General features: G+C 36.6%; 1 protein-coding gene and 1 long non-coding RNA gene across 2 annotated transcripts; one reads left to right on the plus strand and one right to left on the minus strand.

Moving 5' to 3' along the window:
- Positions 1 to 12,404: 12,404 nt before the first annotated feature.
- Positions 12,405 to 13,236, minus strand: LOC126194993 (uncharacterized). Its single transcript, XR_007538540.1, has 3 exons — positions 13,002 to 13,236; positions 12,660 to 12,928; positions 12,405 to 12,535 (listed from the first exon to the last, which is right to left on the minus strand). It is a non-coding gene; the product is annotated as an uncharacterized LOC126194993 (long non-coding RNA).
- A 10-nt stretch (positions 13,237 to 13,246) lies between these two features.
- Positions 13,247 to 15,457, plus strand: LOC126194992 (death-associated protein 1). Its single transcript, XM_049933410.1, has 3 exons — positions 13,247 to 13,415; positions 13,511 to 13,634; positions 14,229 to 15,457. Exons 1-3 carry the CDS (start codon positions 13,367 to 13,369, stop codon positions 14,386 to 14,388), a joined length of 333 nt encoding a protein of 110 aa, XP_049789367.1. The 5' UTR covers positions 13,247 to 13,366; the 3' UTR covers positions 14,389 to 15,457.
- The last annotated feature ends 8,954 nt before the right edge of the window (positions 15,458 to 24,411 follow it).

Here is a 24,411-nt window from a genome sequence, read left to right on the forward strand (position 1 = left end):
TTCATTCACTGTATCATCTAAAACATAAACATTTAAGTAGAGTATTTAATGCATAGACAGTTTCTGTGCAACAGATGCCAACAGCAAAGGAAAACAAGTTTAACATGAAATTCTGAACTGAAAAATTATAATCGTTTATGAAGAGTCTAGTGCAACTTACACTCTGCATGTATGAGAGAAATGATGAAGAAAATGGAAGGCTGTGATGTGGACACATGACACTGAAATTCGATCAGACTGAGATCTGCGGAAATTCTTTCAGCTTGTAGTGCTGTACTTGATTGGTGTGCTTTATTTCGCCATAAAGTCTTGATCAAAAAACTTTTTCTTGTACTGCCCTTTGTTAATGTACATACAATAAACTTAAAATTCAGTGAGTGACAACATAGAAAGGATTATTTTAGCTAAAACATTTGCCTGTAAAAAGTAACATCAGACTTGCTGCTTCTGTTTGTACATACCTTACTTAGGTAACACAAGTAGCCATGTTTACACAAATTTACGTTTGTATTTCGATGAATAACACTACAACACACACATGCCACACACAAAGTTTTGGCCGCAGAAATATAGTAAGTACCACAGTCTAATACATACAATCGCAACACTCTCTGTTGTATAGTTGTTACTGTTTGAGAGCTGGAACGACACCAGCACTCCAAGTAGTGAGAAAGCAGAGAGTGATGTGTCGTAAGGATAATGTATGTTTTATTTCTTTTTCTACTTGATTAACGAAAAACTCGTTGTTTTGATCTTTGAAGATTTATTATAACGTCTATGCTGTTTCGCCCCCCAGCTACAGGTGTGGGCGCTTATTTGGTACCTGGTATTACATTTCATACAGGCTTCTCACGTTCTACATTCATTGATTTGACTGGAAGCGTAGAGAAAAATTTTGCATTGTTGGCTAGATATAAATATTTCTGCAAAAACTCAGGTCTCTGATGTTTACTAGCAATTTTCTGTTATTAATGGAAAACGACTTAATCCAGTAAACATATGTACATTAAAAATGAGTCGAAAATAAACTGTCCAGTAATGTATCTTTTTGTACCTCCCAGGCCTATACGAAATAAAGTAATGACAAATATAGTGTCATGTTTTAGTTTTTGTCGATTTTTATGGCACTATATGCATTATCTATCGTACAACCCATGTTGAAAATCAGTATAAACCTTAGCATTCGCATTCATCCAAGACCATATTCGGAAGTGTTGCTTGCTGCTGCTTTGGGTGCCACTATTAATGTGGTTAACAAAAACGAGATGGAGTGTCGAGACTGTTATGTTACAGTGTCGTGAGTACAGTGTTAGGCCACCTCATAAATTCTCCTTAATCTCCCCATTGACGTCATTACGGAAAGATTGTGCAATGTTTACATTTGTTGGTGATTGTTCAAAATGTTTTAGACAGTCTCTGAACCTACCAATTGTGAACTGCGCTCTGCAATACAGTTTTTGAACGCAAAGAATGTTAAGCCAGCTGAAATTCGTTGTCAACTTGTAGGGATTTATGGTGGAAATGTAATGACTGATGGACTGGTGAGAAAGTGGATAAGACAATTAAATGATGGATGAACCAGTGCTCATGAGGGAGCACAGAGTGGGTGGCCTTCTGATGTCAATGATGATTTAGTTAAGAAAGTCAATGAGAAAATTCGTGAAAACAGACAATTCATAATAAGAACTTTTTGTGATGAGTTTTCTCAAATTTAAAAAACTGTTTTGCATGAAATAGTCACAATACTCTTCAATTTTCATAAATTTTGTTCCAAAAATACTTATTGATGTATAGAAAATGAAGTGACTTAGCACTTTTTTGGCTTTTCTTACCCAACAGAATGATGAATGATATCAGTTCTTAAACAGACTTGAGAGTGGTGATGAAACTTAGGCTTGTCATGTCATTCCAGAAAGAAAACAGTAGACTGTGTGGAGATACTCACGATCACCCAAAAAACAGATACTGAAAACATAGTTAGCACAAAAAATCATGTGCATCGTGTTCTGGAACAGACAGTGCATTCTGCTTGTTGAATTCATTACCAGACTTGGAACCATTAATGCAGTACAATGCTGTGAAACATTGAGATAGCTTCAGCATGCAACAGGTGTGGAATGCTCAGTCAATGCATTATGTTGCATTGTGATAATGCACGTCCTCCTTCTGCTGGTGTGAATCAAGGCTTCTAGCTAGGTTCACACATGCAACAGAAGTGTCGCCACTGCTAGTGGCATACTGCAGTTGCATGTGTGAACTCCTAGTTTTTAGTGGCACAACTTAAGAGACGCAACGTTTCTCACGGCACAAAAAGTTGAGCTTGGTTGTACTTTGAGGTGCCACTTTCCTATCACCACTGCTCCCTGATGGCAGTATTTCGAAACGCGAGAATTCTGTTGCAGTTATCTAGGTGTAAGATTTTCTGCTGCAGTGTGTGTGTGTGTGTGTGTGTGTGTGTGTGTGTGTGTGTGTGCAAACCAATGATGAGTCATATAAACTTTGTAATTGTATAAATTGTGGATTATACACAGGAATTAGTTCCATAGTGTGATGTGGCAGCTGTCAAAATAAAAATTAGTTATTCGAAATGCCTGATCAATGAATATAACAAGATTCTAAAACCTAGGAAGAATGGTATGTCTGCCAATGATATTTCCATGTCAGCTGTTGGCTAGTTTGCCAATGCAGACTGCATTTTCGTCTCCGTCATTTCTTTTATAAAATTGTTTGTTTCCCCTGATTTATCCCTGTACGAGATCTGTCTTCGGATCTAACATTTGGGTTTCATCTTCCTTGTATTTAACTCTTGTCACAGCTCTAAGGCCATAACCTGGACTATAACATTCATACCCACCCACATGATTTCAATTGAAGCCATATTGAAAGCTGCGCAAGTACATAGAATTTGTGGCGTCCTGTATGAACAGTGGATCACGATGCTACTACAACAAGCCATAAGCTATAACGCCACATTAGATGTCTGTGTGAACCCAGCTTTATTCAACAATTCAGTTGAAAGTATTTCGATCATTCGATCACCTGCCGTACAGCCCCTTCTGACTACCAGTTCTTCTTGAATTTGCAGTGTGTTGTTGGGGGAAAGCACATTGACAGCGATGACGAAGCAAAAAACGGTGTTCAGCCGTGTCTGTCTCTGCTGATGGCATCATCTTTCTGTGAAGAGAGCATAGAAAAGGTGGTTTCCCGCAAAGAAAAGTGTGTAAACAATGGCTGAAACTATGTAAAAAAGTAATTTATGAAAGGCTCTTTCTTGTAAAAGTAAATTTTTGTCTGAAAAAATCTTTTTTTGTGTTTTGTCCGAAATGGCATTTAGTTTCCGGACATGTCAGGTATTTATTATACAGAAAGTACAGTGTAACACTTATATCGATTAGAAGTAGGTGTATATTATGTAACTGTGTATCTGCAATTACGAAATGGGTATTCTGTGTTATTTAAACTCCTTGTTCTGTGGCAATAAAATTAGATTTTTGGAATGTATATATGAAAAAAGCCAAAGGATATGTTAAAATGATAAATTATTATAATATGTGCATGTTCATAAAAAGAAAATGTTTATTGAAAGCTGGTTCATGCTTAGGGCACTTGTTTCTGTAACATGTAAAAGCTGTAGGGAAGTCCCACCGCAACAGAATTGGGATGGCGCGATGTAAAAGGTGGTTTTAGCGGTCAAACTGAGCGGCCCCTTTGTGTGAACGGCATGCAGTAACTGGCTAGCCGTAGCATGGTACACTTTGACAGTGCTAAGAGAGGCAATTGGAAGCAGCTTTATGAAAGATTTGCCTTGGATGTGGATTTGGCTATTATTTGGAATTCTCGGCATAAAGGAATAGCACTAATATGTTGAAAATACGACGCCAAGAGGAGATTTTATAGAGTATTCGAACACCAAGAGCTATGAGTGGAGTTAGCCGCCATGTCCCTTGCCACCAATCTTCGCCATTGCCTCACAAACTTCAAACATTTAGTAATGTATATGGGCATGAACCAGTTTATTTCTGTGTTGTTTCAATAATGCACATAAAAACATAAATTCGTGTCCCGAACTATATTTTCTATCCTGATCACAAACCTATGCATGTCCTCACCCAAGTGCTACTAAAACCGAGTATCCCGATTTAAATGAACAATTCTTGCATTCAAGTGTTTAAAAGTGAATTTTTGTCTAATGTAAAAGGAGTACCTAGTAAAAGTTAAAGTTGAAACCACAAAAGTGTAGTTGGATAGGCTTTTGCTAAAGTATCTTTAGTATATTTCAAAATATAGTTTTGGAGGATTACAGTGCAAGATTGTGTAAATATTATCATCTAAAATACCTGCTTCACAGATGCTAAAAGGGAAAATAAATTAAACTCATTTTCAAAATTATTGTGGTTTTAATTCCTATCATGACTGGTTCCTTTTTTGAAGTTAATTAAGCCCAGTGTTGTATTTTACTGTCTTCTAAAATAAATTATGAACTACTCCAAGTGAAGTGAATGATTAGCTTTCTGAATTAGTCTTTTCTACTGTAATAGTCAAAGAGCATTGAAGAGTGAAACTATACTAGTTTATGGGTCCCCATTATATTCTCCACCTATTATAAAGAAACTGAACTATTACTATTGCTAAGGAAAACTGATATATGTAGAGTAGCTTAAACAGTGTATTTACGATATTATTCATCTTTATTTGTTTTGTCTTCGTATCAGTTAAGATAAAAGCCCCTCCTGTCCAAATTTAGTTCTGCACTTCTTGCAGTAACAATTCAGTATTTGATTAAGTAATACTCTTGAGTGTAGCTGTCATTAGTATGAGCTTGGTGCAAATTTACTTCCTATAATTTACTGGTGTCTGCGTTATTGCTAACTGCTGCTACATACAGTTCAGAATGTACTATGTCAGTTTGTATCCTGGCAGATGTGTCTTCAGGGACACAGGCATTCTTACAGTTGTGTGTCAATAAATTGTCTCTCTAATGGAATACGTGCTTCGCAAAAAGAGTGAATTACAGGTGAACTGTACAATTCACTACCACACTATTAAAAGTAAAACTTTTCATTTAGACTATGAATTAATGTCTAGAGCTGTTCTGAGTAGCCGAGCGGTCAGGGGCACCTTGTCACGGTCTGCGTGGCTCCCCCCATCAAAGGTTCGAGTCCTCTCTCGGGCATGGGTGTGTGTGTTGTCCTTAGTGTAAGTTAGTTTAAGTTAGATTAAGTAGTGTATAAGCTTAGGGACCGATAACCTCAGCAGTTTGGTCCCATAAGACCTTAAAAGTTTATAACAAGTTGCTTCAAGGGCGCCCTTACGAGAATTTGCCGGTGGCGGGGGGGGGGGGGGGGGGTAGACCTGATGTACAGTATATTTTAAATATTTTGTATGACTAATGGCGACTTGTAAGCAACCATAAAACACTTCTAGGTCTGACCCTCTTAAAAACCCCTGTAATTCAGGCTTTTAAATCATTTTCTTCATAGATTAACACCTAGCTACACATGATTTCCAATTCTCAGAAACAAAGTAAAGAATATATGGAGTTCAAAGTACGCCTAAAAATATAAAAATGGTGCCTGTAACTTGTGACAATCCACCATGTACCATTAGGTGGCTTGTGGAGTATGATGTAGATATATTGCATAATTGTGATACTTTGCGAAACGCTTTTTCAGAGCTGTTATATAGCTTCTCATGTGGCAGGTAGTGTTTCACTCAAAGCTGGTTTGCAAGGAATCGCAATTTTGGCATCAGTATTCATATCTCAAAATTATTCTCATCATACAAGTAGTCTGTCCTATTACATGAGGAGTTATGAACGTCAATGGATAGTTATATGTCCTCACGTCCAGTCGCAAATAATTTCGTCAGTAGTTCGTCTTGCAGTGTAATTCGCAAAATAAATTAATACGTTAGTATTTTCTGGAAACATTACTGGAAAAATAATCGATATGATAATATGATTAGAAACAATAATCAGTCTTGCGATTAAGATTGATTTCTATAATAATTAATATGTGAGAATTACCGTCTCTTTGTCTAGGCCTTTTTATATTCTGCCTCTTTTGCTTTATAAATATTTTTAAGGCTAGTTGAAAACGAAGATCGCAGCAAAATTTCCTACATCGTCAGTTAGTATTCTGAGCTGAACAGCGTCGTATGAACGCACGAACTTTCCCGCTTTGTATTGCTTGCGCGAGCTTCTGGGCAGGCAGGTCTGTGCATGTGAATCGGCCTTTAATTGCAACATGTGTCCGATACATACGCTGTGAAATAAGTAAATAAACAACCAATTTTAAAGAAAAGCGTAAACCGAAATTACTGATTATGTATTTATGAATCATAGCAAAAATGGTCGTGATCGCAGACCATTAATATTTAATTATATATTTTGTTCTGTTTACACATTCTTTAGTTCTATTGTTATTGGTGTCCATTAAGTTCTCCTTCGTCATCAGCATAAAGTCACCGATATTCACTGCGTACAAAACATTAATGTCCTTGAACGCTCCAGGAGACAGGCGTCTAAAGCTAGCGAAATGAGGGATGCTCAACTACCGGAACTACCGATAGATGGCTCTATCGCGTGCCGGCCAATGTTCATATCGTTGAGTGTCCGCCAGAGATCACTAGTGTCCGCCATATCTGAATTTGGCAAGAAACGAAGTGTCAAAACACGGATGAAAATGTTTTTCGTTCTGCGCCCTCATAAGTCTTTTATATTGGATGTTCTAGATATCTACACATCAACATAATGAAGTGTCTCTAATCTAGCGAGAAAAAACAGTGACAGTTCTGCTATGAAATTCCTAAATTCGAGTGTGTTTTGGAAGTTTGACAAGCTGCCCTATAAATCATTTACTATTAATTTTATGAGTGCTTTACTTATTTGCCCGTTTTAAAACACTATTTAAGATTCAATGGAGGTCAACAAATTACCTTACTTGCCAAAGCTATTAACTATAGGTATAATTCGGAAAATCTAGTGTGCAAAACAGTGAAGACGTCTCTTCAAATAAAAAGTTGACATCGTTTGCGTTTGCTTAGGGGTATCTTTACTGACAACAGAAATTACAACTGAACTGTCAAAGTATTACTTACGTATAAACGTAAAAATTTATTATTTTCTTTATCTGAAGTGATGCATTACTGATCTACATATATGCTTACACTGTAATTGCAACATGTACTTACGAATTTGGCTCTCTCTTTGATCAGAAATTTAAATGCCATGATTTTATTAACTGCTGTACGAGATTGGTGTATTTTAACTAAGTGATAAAGTAGAAGCGCCAGTTTTTGACAGTGCTTCAGTCTTTGATACGAGACAAGAAATACATTTAAATGAGACAAACACAAAAGCCAACGTTAAGGCTCCTCTTAAATGCATGAATTGTATCATTTGGAAGTTAAGTCTAGTACTAATATTATATTGGACTGATCCATGATGATGTAGGAAGTGAAGGAACTTGCTGAAAATAACATCGATCACAGCTGTTAATTTTATGGTTGGGGTGTCTTAAAACCAATTTTCCAGTCTGACACCCAAACAATAACTGGTACCATGGTTTTATTTTAAAATGGAATTCAAAACATGTGAGTGAGCAAAATTAATTACACTATGAATTATAACCATGGAATTTTATTTCTGTGAATTTTGGCTCCAGTCTTTGAGATGGTGTCTGTCACTGGAATGACTGGTTGTCAGTATAGGGCCCAAGCAAACACCAAACCTGAAAGCGAAAGCTGCAGAAGCTGGCCAGACAGGCACCCCAATGGCTACTACAATCTGTGTGAGACAAGGGTGTCATTATATTGCAAATTTAGTGTAAAAAGTTCCATATTGTCTGAAGTTGTTCTATACTGACAGGACATTCTAGTCCAGCCGAGTTTCTTATCTGCAAAAGTACACTAGCCAATACCAGTGGCACAAAGGTAGTGCCAAATTACAAACTATCCGGTAACAACAGAAGTATTGCTGGACAATGTACAGTAAATAATATGTAATAACCTGAGAAATTCAGAATTGGTTTGAAGAAATAGAACAGTATCTGGAAAGAGAGTAACACACTCTCTCTCTCTCTCTCTCTCTCTCTCTCTCTCTCTCTCTCTCTCTCTCCCCCCCCCCTCCCTGTTTAGAGTATTCCTGTAATAAATAGCTAATAGCATACCAAGAACATAAGGGTGTGACAGTGGAGATTTGTTTTCTGGTACAGACGTCTGATACAACTATTCCACAGCAAAACTTATTTTCAATAGGTGTGGTACCAGTGCACTCTCATAGGATAACAGAATATTATATCCTCCAGGAATCACATTGGGTACACCACTTACAGCATTAACTGTACAGCAACTACAATGTTCTGTGAGCAAGTAATACCAGTCAGTATCTTTAATTTTAACATAACTCTTTACTCCCATAATTACCTGCTTCTATGTGTGCTTTTACTACAGGTTATTGGTAAAGCAAATACTAATTGAATAGGTCTTCACACTTTTAATACTTACCAGAAATTCTGAAAAAAGTAAATTGTTTTATTACTGTATAATTAAGAGGTGTTTACTGGTTTCTTTGAACATTTAATAGAAGCCTTCTTTTTACCTGCTTTTGATAGAGAGCCATTCCAAGTTCTCTACAGAACAATCTCTCCCATTTTTCATGAGGTTTGTTATCCTGTACACTAATATTGCTTCTTCTAAATGGTAAATAATGCATTCAGACATTGTTGGTATTAAAGGTAATTCATGAAATAAATTATATTTAAACCAGAAAATTAAAGATTCCACATGGCACATGAAAAGTACTTTGCTACACACATGTATGTACAGATTCCAAATTGTCTGGTAATTTGAGTTACAAACTTTTTTAAATAGAAATATGAAGAGCACAATACTTTGGGCCTGCAACAACTCAAACGTAAAATACTTTAGTTCCCTATGGGTAACTTTGTTCTACACGTGACTCGTGCAACTGCTTTCACTCTTAATGGAAAACTAAATGGTTTATGTTAACGTTAACTAGCAAAAAGTGTAACCATTGTTACATAATTTCTGTGAAGTAAGATTCCTTAATGTTAATTCCTTCCTTTGTCGTCATAACTTCAGTTCCATGTGGGACATATGAACTAACAAAATGAAATGCTTTTATTACTATGAGCAAACAAAATATTTTTAACATTTAGCACACAGTTCAAATCAGCAAAAAGTGCAACCATATAATTAAGGTAAATGATGAAAATTAGGCATGTAACAAGTACTGAAATTTCCTAGATTGCCAAGTGCAACTGCAATCACTGTATTCTGTACTTTGTAGTGCTAGAAAGATAATTCTATTTGCATTATCTCCCCCCCCCCCCCTCCAACACAGGAAAATATAATAGAAAGACCTCCTAGCAAAATAAAGACAAAGTTCAGAGAATTAGGTTTCACCTGACTCAGGCTCCCTTATTCTAGAATGGTTCTAAAGTAAAAAGAATGCTTATGATCAATTGGAACATTGTGTTCATTCTAGGGAGTATTAAAACAAGAATTGACAGAGTAACAATTTTATTGCTCTTATGTTGCAGAGTATCCACAAACATTACTGTGTGAAACATAGGGCCACTGCATACTCCATTAGATCAAATTCAAGTTAACATGGTTATTGAGGGAAATATTTTCTCACACTGAAAGCCATCTGTCAAATAAGTCTCAGAACTTTTTTTTCCATTAATTTCACACAAATCACCTGTTTTTAATGCAAGTGCATATTTTGTAACACCAAACATCTTAAAATAAGCTTATATAATAAACAATTACAATTTTGTCACAATATCTACATAGGACGTAAAGAGTTAATTTTACTTCAATGTGATTCGTCCTTTGAAGTTCATCATTACACAACAACAAATGTATGGACAAAGTTTTAAAAAAGCTGTCAAAATGTCACACCCGTCTGCATGGAATGTTCCATTACATAATCTTTTCCAATTAGCGCACTATACATGAGTAAACAATATGAGTTTATTTAACTTCTGCCTTATACTTGATTTGTTGTTTAAAATTTTCTCAGCAGACATTTTTTCCCGTATGTTTTTAAGCATATGCAGGAGTACAGGGATGCAATCTTACAAACAAGTTGAGTCTGATGTAAGTCCTCAATCCCAATTTCATAACGGTAATCATGACCAAGAGCAGGAAATGGGTAATCTACAAAATTATTTTTAACAGAATGCAAAATCGTGGCCTGTATATATTTCCGTCGCATATCCCCAGCAATCACAAACATCTGAAACAGTTTATCAGAGTATTCTACAACAGAGTATACACAGCCATTTGTTTTAACCAGTTCTCCCCGGTTAACAAAATTTACAAATGCATTTTTACTGGCCATATTGGGAAAAGCATAGAGAGCATCACATTCTAATGCAGATTTAACTACTGGTGGCTTCAGTATGTGAAGACAGTCTTTGCATGTGATCTGCCTTGACAAGCGCAATGACACATATCCTGCAATATAATAGACTATGTTTTGCTTGTAAAATGAGAACTTAATCTTATCATCAAGAAGTGCACACCACTTCTCTATTTCATTTTCTGCAACACTTTCATCACTTTCTACTACATGCTTTCTTGCATGAAAATCATAAACAGGTGGCACACAACACACATTAAAATTTGATCAATTCTCATTCATTACAGTGACACTGTTACCCAAGAGAAACTTTCTCATGGCACATTTGAACTGGTATGCATTTGGATTGTTGTTCCAACCACCTCTGGGCCGAAAGCAGGAAAAAAAAGCCCTATGTGATCTTGTGACAGTTTATATGTCAGCAAATACTTCAGAGGAGATTCGACACGAAGCATACTTGACAGAGCTATGTGCCTGAGTGATTGCATATCGAAAATTATCCCAAAAGCAAAAGTACTTCTTGCATGGAGCAGCAACGGAACACCAATAATTTTTAAGCTTTTGATATAATTTTTAGTGTCTGAAAATACCAAGCCAATAAGATTTGTTGTCAAGTCTCAGGGGGCTCTTATACCCTTAACCTAATGGATTTCTGGAGTTCAGAATATCAAAAATCCTATCAATATAATACAAAAATTCTACTGTTGCTTCACTTCCTTTAAAATTTGGTTCACCAACCCTCCTCAAAAACTCTATACTATGTGCCACACTAGAATTCAAAGTCTGTGTAGCTAATGAAACATTCATTTTTCTATTTACACAACTTATATGTTGCTCTGATAGTTTGTTGGCAAATGTCATACCTTCTTCTTGTTGTACCTTCTTCAATTGCTCAATGAAATGCCATCTAATAATGCCAGTTGGAGACTCGATAGATACTTCTGCTACAGCATTTATGGCTAACTTAATCATATGACACATGTCAAAGATACAATAAACATTGTATTTTTCCACAGGATGAGGAAAGTGGCTTTTAAAATCACCCTTGGAAAAATTTAAAGTACAGCCAAGTGCTTATATTTACCTTGCAGCCATCACATGTAACACACCAAACCCTAATGCCAGAACTATGCAGCCTCTCAAAGCAGATTTTATCAGTGTGGCCTGATTATTTGCCTGTACACCGTTGATAAAGAAATATGCAATCGGGCATTTAAATTTGCCTTTAATAGAGCCAAGCATGAAAGTCAGAGCCTTAGATGCCTCTATTACTTCTTTTGACTGAGAAACTTCCCCACCAAAGTCTAAAAAAAAACTGTGTATTGCTTAGTTCCTCGGTCCCAAACTACTTGCTTCCTAATTGCCATACTGTCTACAATTAGACATGAATCGCTGAACCGGTCCCTTACAATTGGGTTCAAATCAATGTACTTAAAAAAATCTTTTAAGAAGCCAGGTTCACAGTCTACACTTGCCATCCATTTGGAAATCAATGATTTATGGGGCAGAGGCATTAATTTTTGCAGGTAATCACATGCTGCTGGTGAATAAAAGTACACAGTCATCACAAACATTTTCACATTTGTTGTGTATCTATTACCCTTTGACGAGAGAGAGTTGTTCACTAAATTGCACACTAATTCCACTTGTGTTCCTTTCTGATGATTGAGGAAATTATGTAACTAATAAGGAAGATGCCCATTCTCCTTCAATGAACTTATGATGTCATCCATGGAACATACTTTCTTCTCTCTTCTTCGAAGTTTTTCACAGACGCACTTCAGTTTACGTTTTAATTCGTGCACAATGTCTGAGAAAAAATTGCAAGTTTCGGTCGCCTTGTCTTCCATTTCTACTTTCGACTGTATACCACAATCAATTACTGAAGAACCAACTGCACTCTGAAACAAAGAAATAATTTCGTTATATATGATTGAAATATCTCAAGGCTTGATGAAAAAATATTATAAGAAAACTTTGGGCGTGTGAAAACATCCTTATACTAACGTTTTTGACACAATTCGCAGCTTCTGAATTGGATAATTGGGACATGCTTTCCACGGAAGAATTCTCATTGACAACATTCTCCACGCAATCAGTAGGTTCTGCAGCTGGCAAATCGAGCACAGATTCTATGACAGAACGCTAAAAACAAAAATATGGACCTGTATTACAACATTGCCTAGACCTATGTAGCTCATTTGTGTTCGTACGAAATAAATTCACAAAAGTAAAAAGCACACACATAGCAAGGAAATTAATTAGCTACCTCAAATGGAGAAGCATTCGTTGTCACTCAAAATCCTAACAACATGTCATCGTCGCTGTTTATTTGGTGGCATCAAATGAGTCGGAAAGTCAAAAACTGATGGCACTGCTTCGGGTTTGAGACGTTTCTTTCACGTTCTGGGGCTCACTACGTAATCATCTTGTCGCAAATGGTTTCCGCAAAGACAACTGCAAGACGTAGGATTAAAACCTTTCCGCTTCACGGAAGTAATACACTTCTTTAGCAGCTCTGGGTGCTTTAGGAGAAACCTGTTCAAAAACATCGCATTAGCAAATGCACTAAGTCTGTATTTTTATCGTATTGTATCGGTAGTCCTATTACCTGTGAAATGGTAAGTCACTTTCCTTACTCCATCGCTTCGTACAATTGAAAGCGGAACAAGAAATCACCATTTCGATAATACTTAATTCCTTATACACCGTACAGACCGAGAGAAACTTCTTGCCAAATTCGAATATGGCGGTCAATACAGACGACAGTAATCAGCTGGTAGAGCCATCTATCGGTAAGTCCGGTAGTTGAGCATCCCTCATTTCGCTAGCTTTAGACGCCTGTGCTCCAGGAGGCGCAGAGAACCACGTCAACAGAAATATCGCATCAGGCGAGTGTCTGTGACTCTGTGACGCTGTTTGCCGTTTGGGAGTGTGGAGGAAGCAGTGCGCATTTGATACGCAGTTAAATAAACAATGTCTTCATCGGAAGAATCTGAACTGAAAGCAGGTCATCCTCCAGCTGGTGAGTTTAAAGCAATTGTTTGTTTTGTTGACTTGTTTTTGTTGATTGATTGTTTACTGTACAATGGACTCGAACGTATGTTTCCATTCTTTCAGTGAAAGCTGGAGGGATGCGAATTACGCAGCACAAGTCTCCAAAGGAAGAAAAGGAAACCAAGCCCACGAAAGACAAAGATTTTTCAGAACCCGAAGGGAATTCGGCTTTGAAAGTTTCTACAAGGTACGTTGAATCAAGTTTGTTGCGCAGTATAAATGTGGCCTACAATGCTGTGTTTGTATGCGGAGGTTTGGCGATGTTAATTACGTGAAAATTTTTGAACTATTCATTTCAAACTCGTTTATTATATTTGCTATAGATTGTAGCACAGCACTGCCACAACGCAAAAAATGCATGAAATGAAAGAAATAAAGTATTGTATTGGGGTTAGTGAAAGCAAAGTGTCAGAGGAACAACATCGGGCGAAAAGCAGTAGATTATAGTGAGTTTTTAAGAAGAAATAGTATACTGTAAAAGATTAATCAAATTAAATGTCAGGAAGTGCGAAAGTCGTGGTTGTCTTATCAGATGTATTTATACAACAAGCAAGATTGCTTATGGATATGATTTCTTAGAAAAGTGTATTTGGAGAACTAAGTTACAGTGGTCTGTGTGATAGTAATTAGGTTATCATTAAAATTGAATCACAGCCCCTTGATAATGTTGATAAAAGAGAAAGTTGCATGTGCATTAGTATCCTCTTAAGTAGGCTAGTAGTCAACTTGTGGAATACCAGTGTTGTTAAAATCTGTGCAGATGATGTATCTCTTGTTTCAGTCCTCCAAAATCTTTGACAATATCAGGAGCACCAGTGAGAGGCCATGCTGATTTTCCCACCGAGGCAGTGCAGAGTTTTCATGAGAAACCAGTGCCAACACATGATCCACGCCATACTCCATCCAATAAGCCAAACATAATACATCAGCCTCGCAAGTAGGCTGCTCAGGACATACGGGTTAACTACTGTTTTTACTAAAGTCAATAATTCTCCATGGTGTCTTGCCAGATTTGGAACATTCTTTAAAGCATTTTTTTTCTCATATTTTGTCACATTGAGGTTTTGGGCATTCCTTTTCCTGAAGACACTAATTTTTTCCATGTCAGTGTCTTGCAAATCTTCTGTTACTCTGAAAGACTGATAAGTACCTGAAAGAATAGGTACGGATGCATTTATGTGTCAGCTGTGGATCTGTGGGACCATAATTGTATGCATTTTACACATATTAAGACAAGATCTATTCTTTTGAAGTATCAGCTCTGTTTCAGTTATTTTTGATGTAGTGAGAGTAAATTATTTGTAGTAGCATTTAATAAATATTTCTGAGTGAGGTTTTCAATGTTAACTAAGGAATAACAAGAATGATTGTTTTTTGTAATAATAGAAAATAATTTTTGGTCTTTATAATATTAAATGATAATGGTAGCATATATCAAGAAAATGTATCCACTTATGAGAAACAGATGATGTTCAGCAATTTAATTCCTGTTGTTGTTGTTGAAGTAATTCACATTTTGAGACAGTGATTTTACTATTGTACGCAGTTATTATGCGCTTAAAATAGCAAGGTGATTGGGTATTAATACTGTTGGAATAAATATGTTAACAATATTTTTGTTAAGATTTTGTAATTGTTTGTTATATGGACGAAAATTTTTGAACACAATACATTTAACAGCTTTTCAAACTGAAAATCATCACCATGTGATGATTGCTTTATGCACACATGGTAAAATGTTTAAGAATTTGATATTTTGGCTTGGCTGTACATTTGAATAAAAGTGTCTTGAGACACTAAGATAATTTGTGTACTACGCTCCGTAATCAAAGAAGTGTTCTGTGCCATGTGTTTGGTGCGGATAAACAGGAAACTTATTTGATTTCTTTCTTATGCTGTCAGAAGAAACCACAAACAGAAAGTTCATGGAGACACCTAATTATAACTATACTTTTTGTAAAGTGCTTTACTGTTTTAGGAGCTATAGTAAAGCAAATATTCAGCTGGCAATATCAATATCCCAGTGTACATTTAGTACAGCACTCAGTAATATACCTGTGTGTGTGTGTGTGTGTGTGTGTGTGTGTGTAAAAGGGCTGTATGTCCCTGACAAAGGGCAGGCAGACAAGACTGCTCACAGTTTGAACACTGCAATGACCTGTCGATTTGTTACTCCAACTGTCGACAGTAACATTGATCTGCGACTTGGAAAATTATCGCATAATCAATACTGGTTGTTTATTATGAATAAACACATTATCATGGCTTTTGGCAATTTCTGTGATGCTGTTCACATACATTGAATGTGTGGAGTGCTGCTTACAGAAAATAGTTGTTGGTACCAGGAGATTTGAAATTCAAATGCAGTGATTTTAGTATTTGTAAAACTTATCTTCATTTTAGAAAACTTATCAAGTAATGATGAGAACTGTTGTTGCTATGTAACCAAACGTGATGTACGATACGCTAGGTTCTGCTACGAATATAGTCTTGTGTATCTTTTTTGTGAATGGAAAGTGAATGGGCTGAGTGGTTGGCTTACAAGCTGTCTACTTCTAGGTCTCGTCTGGTTAATAGCTTAGTGACTTCTGTGGCTGATTTTTGTCATCCCTGCCTCTGGTGAGTTTAAGCTCAGTTTCTGATGAACTCCGTATCAGCAAGTGTTTAAAATCAGTTTCCATTTTATTGACCCTGTAAATAAGTTTTGTGTGTGGGTGATACAGTGACAGCTGCAGGAGTCCTGCAACAATGAACATTTTGTAAAACTACACACCCAGTATAAAGAAGTCATTATATGCACCTGCTCCTTCTTTGCAGGAATAGGCTCCATGTTTATTATGGTTACAGAGGAAGTTGTTGCCAATGTTTCCTTGCCTCCCAGTATTTCTCTTTTAAAGTTCTGTCTTTAAGTTAAAACTTAGTCTGCTATTCACTGGATGAGATGCAGAATGTATTGCATAAGGCTGAATAACTGCTAAATGTTGAAATTGGGTCTTCTCAGTATAGTAACTGGTCACATTAATCCCAGATCACAACTGTTAAGAACACTTCGTTCAGGCTTGAGACTCCTGCGAACATACATCTGCAAAGGTTCACGTGTCTTAAGAGCTCCTCCCCTGACCTTAGCAGGTTATTGTACGATGGCTGGAGTTGTTGGCTACATATTCATTGGAAGTCAGCATTTGAAACTGATGTAACAGTGTTGAGATTGTAAGACAGGATATTGTGCAGTGATTTCAGACCATGCGAGTATGCCAAGATTCTGCATCCATATATTGATTTGCAGAATTTAGCTAAATAGACATTAACACAGGTCACAGGAACACAATTGCTTGTAACCCTTTTTCTTGAAAGGGCAATGAATTACAGAACTACATCTGTAGAGACATAAATAGAGATAGAACATGAATTAAATAATGCCAAATGCGAAGTAGTAAGATTATAAGAAGTGTAATGAAAAAGGGCAAATAGAATTAAAATTGAGATAAAATACTGCTATTAATATTGAAGGAATATGATAGGGAGAAACCTTTAATTTTCGATGAAAATATTTCAGATATATTGTCTCCATCTGTGTATAGCTTGGTGTGGTATAGTTGTACTATATATTTTCAGCGTGTGTATGAATAGGAGCATATTCTGCTGAGGCTCAGTGTTCAACTCTATGTTAACTTTACTGTGTGCTCAATTATCATGTCTTCAGTATGAAGCATTAATTTTTATTGAGGACCCTGCTGTCTTAATTGGTACTTTATTTCAGATCCAACATTACGCACCAACACTCATATTTTGATGCAGTGTAAGACCACTGCTAAGAGTTAAATAAAATTATAAACACTAAATCTCACTACAAGATGACAATCAATTTTAATGTAAAAGTATCACAAACTAAAGAATGTATGAAATGTTCTGGGTGCACTTTGTGTTAATCCTGTATGTAAATCCAAGCTTTCAGCAATCTCCTGTGTTGTTTGTTTCCCATGTAACTACTGCCACATGTATACGTGACATACTGGAAACACTTTGGACTAAAAGGTCACAACTACGCTTTACAGGGTGCATCATCTCTTTGATTTTCTAAGATTATCTGATTTTACTAAAGCTGCTTCACAGAATGGGAAGTAAGTCACATGCTGTTCTTCATGTGTTGCTTGATTATACTAGAAAGTGCATTATCTGGAGACAGCTGACTTGCATGTGTGAATACATAGATTAGATTGTTTATTTTGGCATCTAGATGATTCTTGTCTGACATGCTTGGAGCTCTCAGCACAACTCACCTTTGGACAGTAAATCAGAATGAAACTGTGTAAATAAGAGACCGGAAAGAAAACCAAAGTCTAGCGTAAGCAATATCCAACTGAGTAATGATAACATGAATGTTTTAGACCCTTCTATGGCCAGTAACAATTTCAATAACCATTTTATTAATTAAGACACAATAGTAAGAACTTTGGTTCTGATGATTATAGAACTCCTTATTGGTATAAAAATCAGTATACATTTATTAAACTGATACAATTCAAAGTAAAATACAAAGACCCTATTGGATGGGATGATGATTCCTCCATTATCTTAAAAAGATGCAAATACTCTCATAACTGCTCAAGTCCAGCTGTTCACTGAAAGCTTAAAAAGTTAGTTTCCATCTAACTTAAAATTTACAAGTCCACCAACCAATTGGTTTAATCATGATTTTAAGTAAAGTATTACAGAAAATTATTATACTTAGATTATAAAACTTTCTTGTCAAAAAGGAAGTGTTATGAGAAACCCTACGGGGTTTTAAGAAAGACATTGTATGACATCTGCCATATGCTTTCTTGTGCACACAATATTAGTGAAGTTAAATGTGTAAGAAAATGGGGCATGCTTGTTCATAGATCTGTCAAGTTAAATTAGGAATAGCTAAAATCTCTCTTAAAGTCAGACCCACAAGACCAGGTTACAAAAGTTACACACAAATTGAGTTACATAATTAAACCCTTAGCCTGCCTGCTATCGTCTGATTTCTTAGGCCATAGTAAGCAAGAATGTCAGTCACATGTTGAACCAATGTGCTGCTTAGCCATGCACTTGAACCTGCACAAAATGTATGTATCGTGTGATATGTATATGCAACATAAGAATTTGTGAAATAACAAACATCATTCAGCCACAACCAGTAGTTTTAAGACATCTGGGAAGTAAATATGATGGAATCATCAGTGAACAAAAATGATTTGTTATTTGCAAGTAGATAATCTATCAGTAACAATTTGTGAATTAATACTTGGTTTAAATTAATTATGTTTTGAGAACGCTCATAGAGAATTTGTAATCTTCATCTGTGAGCAATTGTTTCAAACAGTGAGGGATACATAACATGACTCAACAGTTTTCGCATTCCCTCATTGTTTCACTCCATTTTGAAACCCCGTGGTGGATAGTTTTTCAATGGTGTGGGATCTATATATTTCAGAATGTGACCCCAATGTTGCATGTGTAGTCTCATCGATATATATACCTGGTGATAAAAGTCAGAATAAATTTAAAAACTTAATAAACCACAGAATAATGCAGATAGAGAGGTAAAAATTGACACACATGCTTGGAATGACACGGGGTTTTATTACAACCAAAATAAAAAACAAAGTATTGCTAGACGCGTGAAAGATCTCTTGCGCATCGTTTGGTGATGATTGTGTGCTCAGCCGCCACTTTCGTCATGCTTGGCCTCCCAGACCTCAGTCCGTGCGATTATTGGCTTTGGGGTTACCTGAAGTCGCAAGTGTATCGTGATCGACCGACATCTAGGGATGCTGAAAGACAACATCCGACGCCAATGCCTCGCCATAACTCCGGACATGCTTTACAGTGCTGTTCCGTTTACAACATTATTCCTCGACTACAGCTATTGTTGAGGAATGATGGTGGACATATTGAGCATTTCCTGTAAAGAACATCATCTTTGCTTTGTCTTACTTTGTTATGCTAATTATTGCTATTCTGATCAGATGAAGCGCCATCTGTCGGACATTTTTTGAACGTTTGTATGTTTTTGGTTCTAATAAAACCCCATGTCATTCCAAGCATGTGTGTCAATTTGTACCTCTCTATCTACATTATTCTGTGATTTATTCAGTTTTCAAATTTATACTGACTTTTTGATCACCCGGTATATCTGATCGGTAATGGTCTTTTCTTCTATAAACTTGTGATGGCACCTTTTGCAATAATACCTCTATTTGAAGTCTCTACTTGGTGTAGTTCTGATTCTTTTTCTCATTGTTTTTGTTGTAGTGACTACATAGTTATAATAAAGTGCCATATCAAACATGTTAAAAAGAAAAGAAAAAAAAAATCCAGTACCCTCTCAAGTATTTTCTTATAACAGCGAAACCTGTTAATGTCTGATCTTGGAAGTCAATACCAATCGTTTACCTGTTCTAATACATTTTGGTTTGAAAGTGGGGTTTCATTGACTTCCATTGTGTTTAGTCATTTCTACAATTTCTTGCTTCATAGAGATAATATGGACGCCCCTTTTATCCTTCTGCTTCAGTGCTAATATGTTGTTGCATGTTGTCATTATGCAGTCCCCCTTTTTTAATTTTCGTTTAACAAAATCTACAGGCATATTTTTTGTTTTAAAATGTACTGTCCAAATAAAGTTTGTCCAATTTTGAATTAAAGTTACAGTTTTGGTAAAGAATACCAGTTATCCATACAGAAACTGTGTCCTCTATCAAGTACTGGCTTTGACAGCTGTACTACAACAGTTCACATGCATTGTAACCAATATCTGTTTTATTGTTTCCTAAATATATTTCAAAATTATAGCAATTGCCAAATGCTGACTTGAACAGTTTAAAAAAAATTATCACAAGTCTCACCCTTCGAGGGATTAAATTGTTTATAAGACACACACCCCTTAAATTTCATTTATGGTTCATCGATCATGATGCTCTCTTCCATTACGAACAGGATGTTTAGAAATTGCTACGACTTGGGAAGGGACTCAGTAGACAATATATTGAATTTGAACCCATGTCTGGGATCATACTGTTTCTGTGCTACAGCCACTTCAAAAACACGGTTGCTAGGTAGTTGTGCAACAGGGAAGTTATCGTGGGGGTGTTTACATTGGATTGACTGACGTCATTTGACTTCTATCATAGCTCTCTGACTTGGTTTTAGAGCTATTCATCACCTTTATCAGTATCATTATCCACAACATATGACTCCATCGCATACCCTTTTTGCCACAATTATGCAGCAGCTTCGAGAAAGGGTACCTTCACTGTCAGCAGGTGTGACAGGTGCTCCAAGGAGACGCCAAACACCCAAAGCGGAAGAAGGGCCTTACTGCACTGCGTTGAAGATAACATGTCAATGAGTACACAAGCACTTTCTTTGGTTATTAATGAGCGGAACTGAAAAACAAATGCTGTACTGGGTCACACCTAACAAATTAATTGTAAGAGTGGTCGTGTTAACCAAAATGTTTTCGGATGCAGGTTTCTATTCAAAATATTATGTACTCACTCCTCTCTACACGTCCTAGAAGTCTGTAACAGGCATCTCCGAACATTCCGCATGCTTACCTGAATTTTTTACTACAACAGTTTTTCACAGGTGTTACTTATGTAATATATTCATCTTGACAACCATCTTGCTATTTGCAAAATGTAAAAAACATAATGATTTGCAAAAATCTTTTCAGTGGCATACTTTCTCTGAACTTTGGTGTTTCTGTGATGGCTCTTTTGGACCAGTACTTGTTTTTAGTGAGTCACTTACGATGCATAATGCAAAGTACATTTTAATTTTATTGTGAGTGATAGGGATCTATGTCTCATCAATTTTCTTTTGTGTATTTTCATTGATAATTGCTTGTTCTACATACCAATTTGTTTCAGTGATATTATTATCACTAAATACATTGTCCAACATTGTATAAAAAGTCTGATTCTCTTGTTCCACCTAACAACTCTAAAGTTGGTGCTCTTAATGCAAGGAGTCAGCGTCTACTCCAGATTTTTTGCTTATTATTTTTTCTTTCCAAATCCATTGCTTCAGTGATTGATACTGTCTTCATCATTGGTGTCATACTCTGTGATTAATCTTCATGGACATTTTCATACAGGAAACACAATACCGCTACCACCAATATCATTATCAGCAGGACCTACCGAATCACTACAGCCTACCAAAACACTGTCTGCAACAACAACAGCAACAACAACACACTTGCAACTACTATCATCAGTATTAGATTTTTTTTTACGGACATGATGGGTATATGGGTTGTTTAATTCTTGAATGTATTGATCAGCTACTTTGACAAGGCCATGACTTCCTAAAGTCATGCCCTGAAATGATGTCTGTTCTTTCTGAAAATTTGCCCACCACACCAAGAATAGTTTTTCATCACCCTTCCAATCTCCACAGTATCCTTTTCAAACCCTGTGTTCCTTCTGCTTACACCTCACTAGCCTATGGCTCCTATCCCTGTGGCCATCGCCACCTCAAGACTTGCACTATGCACTCTCCTACCACCTATATTAGACCTATAACTGGCAAAACACATACTAGCAAAGGGAGAGCCACCTGTGAAACAACACGTCATATACGAGCTGTTGTGTAAACACTGTTTGCCTTTTACATTGGCATGACTACCACCAAGTTATCAGTAAGGGTGAATAGGCATAACAGAGGGAGCATACTGGCAACACACAATATCCTGCTGCAGAGCATGCATACAACATGACAGTCGTGACCTTGGTGTCTGTTTCATCCACCGTGCGATCTGAATTCTTTCCCAATGTTATCTCCCCCCCTCCTTCCTTCTTCCACATTAAACAATGCCCAGTCTAAGTAATCAATAAGCAAAGTCTTTTATGAAGGTTTGAGAGGAGCGAAGATTACAATAAACTTTCAAGTTTACTTAGCTTATCATGTCCAGATGACTCCAGTTCTTTTTGTCTAGGGGTCTGATTCTTGAAGCTGAAAATCTAACATCAGGTCCTCACGTATGATTTGAACTGAATAAATTGGAAGATTGTTGCTGCAGAATTTTGTGCGTAAATATATTTTCCACAGATTTTCGCACATTTTAGTATATTATACATTAAGAAAGCTGAAATTACATTGTTCGCACCTATTATACAAAAATATGTCCAATCACATCAGAGGCAAGCTTATGACTCTCACACTGTGCGGAAATAACAATATTCCAAAGGGTTTACAATTTTTCTTAATAAATGAATTCCTACTAGTTTTTGTTACATTATTGATTTTGATTATTATTTCATAAATGAATCCAGAAATAAACATAGTAAACAGTACAGGATTTTGTAATTAATAATAGAAGTTTTAAGTGTGCAAATAACATACTGTATACGAAATTATATGAAATTTTTCAGTAAAGCAACTGAGATAATACTGACCTGTCCAAAATTCAATAAAAATACTGGTATCAATAACTACTGTTGAGAAAAAGTAATGCCAGAGGAGGATGTCCTGTTACACCCAGACACCATTTTCTTAGGACTCCACAGATGGGAACTGGTGCCACAACATGTCCTTGGTTCTCGCCATCCGCCTCGTCTTAATTTAATTGCTTTGATTTCAGCATTCCTTCACAGTAACTATTCCTTTCTTCACTTTGTTGTAAGTTTTTTGCATCTTTCATTTCCTGACCTGTCTATTTTTCACTGTCCCCCTCTCACCTCTGTTACACACGATGCACTTAGCTTTTCACTCTTAATAACTTGAGCATGTGTTTTCGCAGTAATCTCCAATTTGCATATTCCCGTATCTTCCACCTTTAAGTCCTCAGATTTTCAAATCTTGCCCCAACAATCTTCTCATCTCACCTGGTGATTCTCCCCTGACCCAGAGTTCCCGGTGACTTTTTCGAACCCTACCTCTTTTGCTAAACCTACCAGTCCTTTTCCATCACCCTTCTTCCTTCCCCTTCAACCCTTCTGCCAGAAGAAAGAGCCACTGGTCCAAAAGCTTGCATACATAATACCTTTTGTACGTGCATTCGCCTGCCACCACTTCGTGTGTAGATGCTTGATGTATCCAATTACATTGTGTTTTCAAAAACTCATTATTTTGATTGACAGATTTACATACTCTGCACACCACCATACAGCACATGATAGAGGATGCCTTGTACCACCACTAATTCTGATTCCTGTTCTATTCACAAACAGCAAGGAAAAATTGGCTGTTTATATGCCTCCTGAGGCTTAATTTCTCTTATCTTGTCCTCACAGTCCTTACACATGATGTATGTTGATGGCAGAAGAATTGTTCTGCAGTCAGTCGTGAATGCTGATTCTCTAAACTTTCTTGGTAGCATTTCATAAAAGGAATGTTGTCTTCCTTCCAGGATTCCCACTTGACTTCAATTTCCATAATACTTGCATGTTGACCATTGACAAATCTAGCAGCATGCCTCTGAATTACTTTGATGTTTTCCTATAATCCGATCTTGTGGAGATTCCAAGTACTTCAACAATGCTCAAGATGGGTAATGAAGTGTGTCTGTTACAAATGTGCTACACTTTCCTAGAATTATCCCAATAAACGGAAGACAACTATTCATCTTCCCTACAATTGATCTTATGTGCTTGTACCATTTCATGTAGTATTGCTGTGTCGTGCCTAGATATTTAATCTGTGTGACTGTGTCAAGCAGTACACCACTAATACTGTATTCCAACATTACAGGAGTGTTTTTCATAATCATCTACATTAACTTACATTTTGCTAAATTTAGATCAAACTGCCATTCAGCACACCAAACGGAAATATCTAAGTCATCCTGTATCCTCCTACAGTCATTTAATGGCAACACTTTCCCATACACTATAGTATCATCAGCAATCAATCAGAGATTGCTTCTCACCCCATCTGTCAGATTGTTGCTTATGTGTACAGAGAACAGCATTCCCACCACACATCCCTGG

The sequence above is a fragment of the Schistocerca nitens genome, chromosome 7 (genome assembly GCF_023898315.1).
Source record: "Schistocerca nitens isolate TAMUIC-IGC-003100 chromosome 7, iqSchNite1.1, whole genome shotgun sequence".
Lineage (NCBI taxonomy): Eukaryota > Metazoa > Arthropoda > Insecta > Orthoptera > Acrididae > Schistocerca > Schistocerca nitens.